The sequence below is a fragment of the Sphaeramia orbicularis genome, chromosome 14 (genome assembly GCF_902148855.1).
Source record: "Sphaeramia orbicularis chromosome 14, fSphaOr1.1, whole genome shotgun sequence".
In the NCBI taxonomy this organism is placed as follows: Eukaryota; Metazoa; Chordata; class Actinopteri; order Kurtiformes; family Apogonidae; genus Sphaeramia; species Sphaeramia orbicularis.
The window spans coordinates 9,482,438-9,494,631 of record NC_043970.1 but is presented as its reverse complement, the minus strand read 5'-3'; the positions used below and the strand labels follow the sequence as shown (position 1 = coordinate 9,494,631).

General features: G+C 35.2%; 1 protein-coding gene across 1 annotated transcript; it reads right to left on the bottom strand.

Annotated features, from left to right (window-relative positions):
* Positions 1-6,597: 6,597 nt before the first annotated feature.
* cdkn2aipnl (CDKN2A interacting protein N-terminal like) lies at positions 6,598-11,662 on the bottom strand. Its single transcript, XM_030153279.1, has 3 exons — positions 11,404-11,662; positions 7,074-7,179; positions 6,598-6,987 (listed from the first exon to the last, which is right to left on the bottom strand). The coding sequence occupies exons 1-3, from the start codon at positions 11,613-11,615 to the stop codon at positions 6,979-6,981; spliced, it is 327 nt and encodes a 108-aa protein (XP_030009139.1). The 5' UTR covers positions 11,616-11,662; the 3' UTR covers positions 6,598-6,978.
* Between the last annotated feature and the right edge of the window lie 532 nt (positions 11,663-12,194).

Here is a 12,194-nt window from a genome sequence, read left to right as displayed (position 1 = left end):
ATTTATTATAACATTACCCCCCCCCCCCCCCCCCCCCCCATTTTTTCAGTGTAAACCATGTATTTTGCTATATTTATTTCACTGATCATGCAGATGTTCAAGAAAACTCCAGAGTAAATTTCAAAGGTTATATGAAAACAGAAAACTGAAGAAAAAGTGTTTGTTTTTTTCAGCAAAGATATCAATAACTGAATGGAAAAACCATCCACTGTCATTTATCAAATTTCACAGGTTTTACTGTATGCACAGTAACACAGTAGTACCGTTTAAATTTTTAAAATATATAAATACTGATATTTTATATTATCCTCAGAATTCTGCCTTTTTCACTGTAGACCATGTATTTTCCTGTATTTAATTTCCTATACTTAATTTACACTGAACAAAAATATAAACGCACCACTTTTGTTTTTGCTCCCATTTTTCATGAGCTGAACTCAAAGATCTAAAACTTTTTCTGTGTACACACAAGGTTTATTTCTCTCAAATATTGTTCACAAATCTGTTTAAATGTGTTAGTGAACACCTCTTCTTTGCTGAGATAATCCATCCACCTCACAGGTGTGGCATATCAAGATGCTGATTAGACAGCATGATTTTTGCACAGGTGTGACTTAGGCTGGCCACAATAAAAGGCCACTCCAAAATGTGCAGTTTTATCACACAGCACAATACCACAGATGTCACAAGTTTTGAGGGAATATGCAATTGGCATGCTGACTTCAGGAATCTCCACCAGAGCTTTTGCCTGTGAATTGAATGTTCATTTCTCTACCATAAGCCATCTCCAAAGCTGTTTCAGAGAATTCATGAAAAAGACTGTGCGAGGAAAATGGTGGTCACACCAAATACTGACTGGTTTTCTGACCCCCCTGGACCACCCGATACAGTAAAACTGCACATTTTAGAGTGGCCTTTTATTGTGGCCAGCCTAAGTCACACCTGTGCAATAATCCTGCTGACTAATCAGCATCTTGATATGCCACACCTGTGAGGTGGATGGATTATCTCAGCAAAGGACAAAGGAGAAGTGCTCACTAACACAGATTTAGACAAATTTATGAACAATATTTGAGAGAAATAGGCCTTTTGTGTACACAGAAAAAGTTTTAGATCTTTGAGTTCAGCTCATGAAAAATGGGAGCAAAAACAAAAGTGGTGCGTTTATATTTTTGTTCAGTGTAGATACTTATAAAAACTCCGTAAATTCAAAGGTTATTCTATCAAAACTGAAGGAAAAGGTGACTTTTTCAGCAAACATGAATAACTGAATTTAAAGGCAAGTGTGCCCATCCACTGTCATTTCTCAAACACCATGGGTTTTACTGGTGAATCAACGCTGCAGAAGATGACGGTATTTCCATGGTAACTACAGAGCCTCTGTGTATCCAAATGGGTCATATTTGATGGCCATGAAAAGATGACAAACTGCATTTTACACCAGTTATGTGCAAGTAGTGACAGGATTACTGGATTGACAGGTATTAAACAGTTTAGATTAGTAGATGGTTTTAGTTGCTGGTGGCAGCAAGAAAATCCAGGTATTAGTGTTTTCTGTATCAGTTTGTGGAAATATTTCTTATTTCCCAGACTTTTTCAGAAGGAGACCCAAGTTTAATGTGCTGCCAGCTTACAAAAATGTGTTACAAATGATAAAATCTATGAATTTCAATATGAAATATATTTCATCATAAAAGTACATCATAAATGTAAATACTTTTAACTGAGTATAATTTTATATTTCCAACTTGTAGTGGGAAATTATATGTTACATCACTCAAAAAGTATGAATATTGGGAAGAACTTTGGTAAAACTTTTTTCCTCAAAAACTCCATGGCTTCTAAATATTTCAGAAGTCTATCCCTGACACATAACACCTACATCTCTGGTCAGTCAAGTACATCTTTGACTCTTGGATCATCTGTCTTTAAGTTATTAAGTAATGAACAAACTTCATTGGAGTACTTCCATTCACGTCAGGGATGTCAAACTCATTTTCTTTCAGGGGCCATATTCAGACCAATTTGATCTCCAGTGGGCCGGACAAGTAAAGTAATAATATAATAGCCTATAAATAATGACAACTTCATAATGACAACTTCAAGTTTTTCTCCTTGGTTTAGAAAAAAAACAAAAACATAAAATTATGAAAATATTTCCATTTACAAACTATCACTTCACAAAAAAGATGTGAATAACCTGAAAAACTGAAATTTCACCAGAAAAATAAGTGTAATTTTAAAATTATGTCTCAAATGATCATTTATACATGTACATTACACTCAATATTACACAAACATTTGGTAATAGGCAGAATATTGTTAAAATTTTGGAGTTTGGAACTAAAATAAGAACAATTTCTACAATATTAGATCTCAGCTTATTACCACAACTTACAGGTCACAGTGGATCTACAAATACACAAAATATTTAGTAACACGCAGAATATTGTTAGTATTGCACTTTACAATATATTTTTCTTTTGGACATTGAAGGTTGTTCATATTTGTTCTGGATATTCAGATTTTATTGTTAAAGGACAGTTTGTAAATATTTTCATAGTGTAATGTTTTTTGTTGTTGTTTTGTTTTTGTTTTTTTACATTAAACCAAGAAGAAAATTTGTAGTTGTCATTATTTATAGGTTATTATGCTATTATTTTAATTGAGATCACATTGTTCTGTATGTGGAACCTGGAAAATGAGTTTGACATCCTTGACTTTTAATGTCTTCAGTGTAATTTTTACACTTTGCAAATTCATCCTATTATGTGTTGCACAATATATTTAATAATACACAGTTTTTTTGTTGATCAGTGTGGTACAGATTACTGTCCTTTAGAGCACGATAGTGGTGTCTGGCATTCAGGGACATTCATGTGGACATGGTGGGGGCCGGTTGAAAGAAATCACCACTCAATTTCTTGTGGCCTTTATTGGCTTCCTGTAGAGCAGGGCTGTCACACTGAAGTGGGCTGGACCAGTAAAATAGTAATAAGATAATATATAAATAAGGTCAAATCCAAACTTTTGTCTATGTGTTAGAATGAAAAAAGTTAAATTACATTATGAAAATGTTTATATCTACAAACTATCCTTAAAATAATGTGAATAACATGAGTAACTTTGAAAACAAAAAAGGAATTTATTAAGAAAAATTAGTGCAATTTTTACAAAATTATGTCTCAGGTTATTATTTACACATGCATTACAACTTATAGTAGATCTACAAATACGCAAAACATTTAGTAACAGACAGAATACTGTCAAAATTACACTTACTTCTCTTAAGACATTTCAGGTTGTTCATATTTGCTCATGTTATTCAAATTTTTTGTGAAAGGATAATTTGTAAATTTAACCATTTTGATGTTATTTTACTTTTATTATACTTTTTTTTACACTAAAACAGAGAAAAAAATGTAGTTTTCATTATTTATAGGTTATGACAGTATTTTACTGACTGACCTATAGAGACTGAATTGGGTGGAATGTGGAACCTAAACTAAAATGACTGTTAATATCTGCAGTGTAATTTTTGTATTTCACAAATATTATCCCACAGGCTGGATTGGACCTTTTGGCTGGCTGGTTTTGCAACACAGTCCGTATGTTTGACACCCATGCTGTTGGGAGACACATCATCTTCTCATCAAGTTGATGAGGTTGATATGTGTGGCCTATGGAATGTTATTCCACTCGTCTCCGAGGGCACCGTATCTGCATCAAGCATACCAATGGTACGTACTCACATGATTTGCGGCATCTGTGTCATGGTGATTTTGAGGTGTCCTTTTATTGTCCCCAGTATAAGAAGTGTCTGAGTAGCAAGTGTAGTAAGCAAGTGCTCATTCACAAAGATGGACACAAAATTTGTTTGCAAATCAAGACAATTAACCATGTTTTACAATTATAAGACATCATGACCTCATTTTGAGCCACACGTCTCATGTTACACAAAAAGGCACAACAGCCTCTCCACCTGCTCAGGAAGCTCAGATCCTTTAACATCAGCAAAGACATTTTAACCGTTGTTTACAAATCACTCATCGAATCCATCCTCACCTAGAACACCTCAACCTGGTTCAACTTCCTCACCATCAAATACAAAACTATTTCTGTTTTTACTTGGAACAGACAATAAAGTTATCTATCTATCTATCTATTGTATATGGGGCGTTTATATTTTTGCACTGTGTATGTATTGGACAGATGTAAATGCAGATAAAACAGGGTGGTTTTTCCATTACAACAGCTGACAATATGTCACTTAAACAGCAAGTATGAAGGCCGTTAATAAACATGACAATTAACTTTAGTCTGTGTTGTTCGTTCCTAGGTAAAGTAAATATTGGGTTCAGATGTCTGATCCCTGTGAAACAGGGGTGTCAAACTCATTTTAGTTCAGGGGCCACATACAGCCCAATATGATCTTAAGTAGGGCGTACAAATATAACAATAATGAAAAAAGTAAAATTACGTTATGAAAATCTTTACATTAACAAACTATTCTTTAAAAATGTGAACAGCATAAACAACCTGAAATTTCTTGAGAAAAATAAGAGCAATTTTAATGATCAGTTTATCATTCACACATGTGCATTACAACTTACAGATCATAGTGAATCTACAAATACACAAATGTAGAAACAGGCATGTTGTTAAAATTGCCCCTATTTGCGAGATTTCACGTTCATATTTGTTCAGGTTAACACAATTTTTTGTGAATGTAATTAACTTTTTTACTCCACAACAAAGCAAAAAAAATTTGACTTGTCATTATTAATAGGTCATTATGGTGGTATTTGGTCTAACCCACTTTAGATCATATTGGTCTGTATGTGGAACCTGAACTAAAATGATTTTAACAGTCTTGATTACCTCCGCCAAGGAGGTTATGTTTTTGCCAGGGTTTGTTTGTTTGTTTGTTTGTCTGTCTTGTCTGTTTGTCTGTCCATTAGTGTGCAACATAACTCAAAAAGTTATGGACAGATTTTGATGAAATTTTCAGGGTTTGTTGGAAATGGGATAAGGAAGAAATTATTACATTTTGGTGGTGATCGGGGGTGGGGGGGCCCACGGGGGGGCCCATTTCCAACAAACCCTGAAAATTTCATCAAAATCTGTCCATAACTTTTTGAGTTATGTTGCACACGAACAGACAGACAAACAGACAGACAAACAAACAAACAAACAAACCCTGGCAAAAACATAACCTCCTTGGCGTGGGGGGGGCCCACAGGGGGGGCCACTGATCAGCCTTGGCGGAGGTCTGCGCTCTCCGAGTGCTTCTAGTTGTTAATATCTTCAGTGTAATTTTTGTATTTCACAAATTCATCCCATGGTCCTGATTGGAACCTTTTGCTGTAAAACCTTAACATTGAACTTAGCTTAATTCACTTAACATGAACTTCCAAGCACTGATGCAAAAAGCAGAGGGTGAATATGTTTTGTTCCATTTTTATCAAGACTATTTAATTAAAACTGCTGTTTAAAAAAAAAAAAAAAAAAAAAAACTATTATTGGTAAAATTTACCTAATCAATTCATGTATCTTTGTGCTATTTCGTAAATATTGGAAGAATATTGGTCAAATTTATGTAAAAAAGAAGGAAACCCAGTATATCCTATTTTTTCAGGATTTTATGGCCATATTTTAGCCTTACAGAATTTTATAAACATGGGCTTTGTGTGACAGTAAAAATAAATCTTGGATCCACAATAACATTTACAAGGATTTATTAAGATCCATGATCATTTTGTTGTTAAGGTAAAAATGGGAAAAAAAGTTAAAAAAAAAAAAAAGATCCTCTATTGGGTCATTCCATCCCAAATCAACCAGATTTCAGAAAGTGCCCCACATGACCCCTCAGAAAATTCTGAAAAAATTCACACTTGTTCACCTACCAGATAAACAAACACATCCAAAATTTTAATGTCATATCTGTAATAGTTTAGGAGATACAGTCCTTTGAATTTTTTTTTTTTTTTTAATTTTGCAAATTTGCTTTTCGGCCAGCTTTGAGACGCTATATCTCTTGAGGTATTCAAGCCACACTGCTGAAACTTACGGTCTGGGGTGAAATCCCCCTGAAAAGACCATATTTTGCATCAAAATAATTGTAGGTGCCTTCATGTTTGGTCCATGAGGCCTTGAAATCAGGCGAAAAGGCTAATTCTTCAAAATGTCCTCTCTCTTCAGGCTTGCACTGTGCCATAATGGATGAATGTAGAGACCTAATTTTTTTTTGCATGGATTCTTATTGTCAAGATGCAACAATCTACTGCAAAAAGACTACATTTCAATGAAAAGTGTTGCTGTGAGGCAATGGATAAAATTGGTCGATTTCAATTTTTCCACAAAAATACTCTTCATTTGAGCACCCAAATTACCATGTAGCCAGTTAATGAAAACTTAGAAATTTTTACCATGTCTTCATATATGTTTCAAGATGTTGTGCACAAACTTTTAGCTATGGGATAGAACTGGTTCTATTTTTAATATTTTTTTTACTGCATGACTATATTTTCTTCAAATTGTATACAAACGTAGGTGTAAATGGCATTTTTAACAGTATAATGGCATTGATTATTGCACAAGTTATGATAATACTGGAGATATTTGAACTAGGGTGTGGAACTGCATGATGGTTCAGACAGAATAATTATAGATTTCCCAGAACTGGAAATCTATTGGTTGAATTGCCATGGAATGACCCTATTCTGTCTACGGGAGATGGTGTTTCTTAATTCTGGCAAGATTCAGCCTCATCTTCACTGTAGTTCATAAAAAAAGTAGAAAAACAACTACACAAAAGTCCTTAAAATGTAAAAATCCTGAGGAAATGGTCCTCCAGAGAAGCATCGCTGTACTGGGGTTGCTGTCGATGACTAAAGACTGTAAAACCATCATCCAGTACATTCAAAGCAGTCTGTTCATTTGACGACGGATTAGTGATGAGTTGGTGATCTGAGCACATTATCGGCCCTGTGGGGAGAGAGGATGACATATTCAGGGTTTTTCTTCTGCCACTATATAATACATTACATACATACGTGTGTGTCCAGACTTACCTGCTGCTTCTTAACAATCTCATCTCTTGTCTTGAAAACTGGCGCATCCTCCACTACGATGCCCTCTGCCATTTCCTTTACTTTGTCCAAGAGCTCAGCACTGTAGCTGCATGACCAGACAGAAAGCAGGTTGGGATTAGAGCAGGGGTATCAAACATAAAAGCCCATGGGCCAAAACTGTCCCGCTCAAGGGTCCAATCAGGCCCATGGAATGAATTTGTGAAATGCAAAAATTACACTGAAGATATTAACAATCAAGGATGTTAAAATCATTTTAGTTCAGGTTCCACAATCCACATACAGAATATGATCTCAAGTGTGTCAGACCAGTAAAATATTATTACAATAACCTATAAATAATGACAACTCCAAATTTTTCTATTTGTTTTAGTGGAAAAAGTACAATTACATGAAAATGTTCACATTTACACACTATCCTTTCACAATAAATTGTGAATAACCCGAACAAATATGAACAACCTGAAATGTCTTAACAAAATTAAGTGCAATTTTAACAATATTCTGCCTGTTACTAAATGTTTTGTGTATTTGTAGATCCACTGTGATCTGTAAGTTGTAATGTACAAGTTGAATTTGCAAGGTTATCAGGTTCTGCAGCTATGTTAGTCATGTGGTCTTGATGCAGGAGATCAATCTCCCAATAGAAGTGGGTGGTACTTTCACTGGAGGACAAGTCAACAACTTCAATTTAAGTCCATATACAACTACCTATTAGTTCTCATTAGTAACTATATTGATATCTGTAACCATTTCCATGGTATAAACTAGGGCATTAGTGACTCCAGATTTTTTCAGATCGACTTATTTGTCAATAAAGTCGAAGTCGAGTCGACGTCATCACATTGACAGCGGAGGAACACCACAGACACACAGCCGTTCAACAATGAGCAACTTGTACTAACGTTCACTGGAACATTAACAATGTACAGTAAAGAGCTGAATAAAATACTGGAAAGACACAAGCATCAACAGTCCTTCTCAGACATTTAACCAAAACAAAACATAGGCTAACACCTTGAATTTTCTGTTAAATTTAAGTGAACAACAAAAAGTGGGAAAAGGTTACGACAGCAGCAGCCAAGACACACAGCATTGCACACAGCACAGTTAGAGAAAAGAGCGCGTTGTCTTCATGAAATAAATTAACCAAATAATTCAAACACACTGGCGGTCCAAACTATTATTCAATATTGGTGGTGCTTGCATGGTTCACAGAACATTACTTAGACCATAGTTTTTCTAGATCACAGTCAGTTTAGTAATCCTACTCAGTCGTCTTTTTCCTTCAGTCTTGGCCTTGCACTAGTGATGCATGGGTGTTTTTTTTTTTTTTTTGTTTTTAACTCGCTTTGTGGAATTTTTTGACCCTCTCTCCAAATAAAGCAACATTCTTTGGACCCGCACCAACCCGACCTGGGTCTGCTGATCCGCGCATCACTACCGCTCACTGCACTGCATGTTTTTATGTAGAAAGATGAGCGTATCGACATGCGCTGAATGACAGCTCGCAGTGGGATCTTGCAAAGATTTACGGTGAAAAAAAGGCATCTGACAGGGTTGCCCAATAAGCCCCCTATTATTTATTCTTGTGGCATAGGTAATGGCTATACACCTGGAAAACTCAAAGGATATTCAGGGTATCAAAATATTAGAGAGAGAATTTAAAATTAGTCCATTTGCTTATGACACGGTAACATTTTTAAATGGACAGGATATGGTTGCCAAAGCAATTAGCAAAATTAACCTTTTCTACTAAAGCATCTGGTCTATCACTGAACCTCAAAAAATGCTGTTCATATCAGTGATGTTCACAGTATAGCCAATATCCCAGTGAAAGAAGTAGTTAAATATCTTGTAATTATAATTACAAAAAATGCAACTAAAAGAATTGATTTAAATATTATTCCAAGAATGAGAGAAAAACAGAAATTATTAAATCACTGGCTCACAAGAGGCCTCTCTCTATTGGGCTGGATTCTTTTATCCAAAGCCGAAGACTTCTTCAGATTTCTTCATCCATGCCACTCTTACATCTTCAGAAATAATCACAACATCTAACTCCATAATATTTAAATTTATCTGGAAAAGTAAAGCTCACTATGTTCGTAAAACTCAACTTGCCATAGATTTTCATAAAGGGGGATTAAAAGCCATGGAATTTGAATCAGTTATCGCATCTCTGGGGATGAAGTGGTTGAATGACTGTCTTTCCCAGCCCCATTCCATGTGGTATCACATTCCGAATAATTTATTCAACAAAGCTGGAGGCATTGACTTCTTACTGAAATGTGATTTTGAAGTGCAAAAAATACCTATAAAGCTATCTAACTTCCACAAACAAGCATTGAACTTGCAAAATGATACTGACCCCCAACTTCTCCCCACACAACACTATTTTATGGAACAACGGATTCATTACTATTAATAGAAAGTCAGTTTTTAAAGATGAATGGTTACATAATGGTTTAACATTTGTTTTTGATTTATTAAACACAGAAAGACATTTGTTATCATATGAAGAATTCACTAGGAAATACATAGCACAAGAAAAGAATATGTTAAATCTTTAAGCGATTCCAACATCATTGCTTCAAATAGTCCAACGTGATATGTGTTGCCCATTATATGTCCCCTTCTTACCTTGCTTGAAAGTTGATGAAGCTGATTTGTTAGATAGACGGTGCAACAAAAAAAGCTATCTGTCTAGCTTTTAAACAAAAACAAAAAAAAAAACTTTGGGGACTTTAACACAGTTGATTTACAAAACAACATCGAAACCACCCCGAGAAAAAAAATGTTTTATTTATTATTGGTGTCCTGTCACTCCCAAAGTCAAGGAAACCCATTTCAAAATTGCATGGTTGATATACTCTGCAAATGATTTTTTGCTCAAAAGATTTAAATTTGATGTGGATCCCTGTGGTTTTTTGTTCCTCTGAAGCTGAAACCACTGAACATTTGTTTTTTAATTGTTGACACAGCAATACATTTTGGATTGATATCCACAGTTTGTTGTCCCTAAAAATACAGGGCGGGGAAGCAAAATTTACAATATTTTGAGGCAGGGATTGAAAGACAGTGTATGACTAATTAGTTTTTTGAAAGTCATGAGAATTTATTTGCCACAAGAAAATTTACATAATAGAAAATGTTTTTATTCTATGTGTCCTCCTTCTTTCTCAATAACTGCCTTCACACGCTTCCTGAAACTTACGCAAGTGTTCCTCAAATATTCGGGTGACAACTTCTCCCATTCTTCTTTAAGAGTATCTTCCAGACTTTCTCGTAATAGTTTTGCTCATAGTCATTCTCTTCTTTACATTATAAACAGTCTTTATGGACACTCCAACTATTTTTGAAATCTCCTTTGGTGTGATGAGTGCATTCAGCAAATCACACACTCTTTGACGTTTGCTTTCCTGATTACTCATATGGGCAAAAGTTTCTGAAAAGGTATGGATAGTAGTGTTAGGTATGATTATGACATCAATATATGTTTGGTTTCAAAACAATTGACGTAGTGCCTGCTAAGAAAAAACAACTAAATGTTCATTGTAAATTTTGCTTCCCCACCCTGTAGACAACATTCCGACCTTTACTTTCAATGATATTATCTATTATATGGATTCATTGGATATAAATATCAAAAATATTGTAAACCTTGTTATTATTTTTGGTAAATATCATATTCACTGTTGTAAGTGGAAGAACACCAACCTCTCCTTTAATTTGTTTACATGTGATTTTGTCAAATACTAAGAATCACTACAATATATTGAAAATATGAACAAAAAAAGCCAAAAAATTTTATTCTTGTATATCTAAGTCCTTGCCGTTTTAAACGTCTCTTGCCTTGGCCCCTAGTGCTGCTATTATTCAGAAAGATTTGCTGTTATTTTTTTAATTCTGTTTCTCTATAGCCTATTCATTACACTTCAAGATGTCTCAATCTTTTTATTTTGCTTCAGATATTTTAAAAATGTCTGTTTCATCATTCCACCATGACTCCTATTGTTCTTCTCTTTAACATATCTGTGACCTTTTCCCATTCTTCTTCTGCAAATTGCTTTGTGCCCATGAAAAAAAAGGATTGCTCATTTTCTACGGACACAGGGGGCAGTAGTGAGCACAACATAACTTTAATCTGCAATAATATTCACACCAGAGCTGCACAAATGTTTGTTTCACGTGAGCTGAGGAAACAATACATTAGCAGAGGAGTCTTACATGTCTTTAAAGTCGAGCGCACGAACATGAGCACGCTTCAAGGAAGAGGTTCTGAAGTTTAGCATTAACAAAAACTGCATACCGACAGCCGAGGAAGACGTTGTTGGCCCAGACCATGGACATAGATAGGAGCTGGTCCAGCTGCGGGAACTCAAAGTCGTTGATGTTCCGTAGGATGAACTCCCTCCGCGCCTCCCAGTGTTTGTCACTCTCCCAGTAGCCTCGAAACGTTTCTATCTGCTCTGCCAAAGCTCTATTTTGTTGAATAAAATCCTTCACGTCCAGGGCAGACATGTTTCCACTCAGCAGTCGAGTCAAAGAAGCAGGTTTCTGTCTGAGAGGTGGACCGGAAGAGAGGTTTAAAGCGCTTTTCAAAAACAACGACACTCAGCGGCAGAGCTGTGAACTGCAGCCTGTGGTCCACACACTCATCTGGATTATCCTTTATCATACATACAGATCTGAAGAAGCAGCCATTTCAGATCTACTGCTTAAGTAACAGTACAGATACAGATGCAAACATATCTTATTACAAGTAGAACTTGTGCATGAAAAATTATATGGTAGCCTAATAGCATCAAAAACTTGTAAAAGAATTCAAGCTGAAGTGCTTTTCTGGTCCTTCTGAGTGGTGTAATACTAGGGGTGGGAAGTAAATAAGTACAAATACTTTGTACTTGACACTGTTTTTTTTTTTTTTTTTAATCAGCCTTGGACAATGCAAAGGTTAGCCAAAACGTTTTCCTTGGTGCATTATTAGTTTTTGTGTAGCATCAGATTAAAACATTTCTACCATCTTAAGTCATTAGAAGGTAAGAAAAAAATGTCCAGTTAAATTCCATTACAAACACATTTTTTAATCTCAAAGTCATT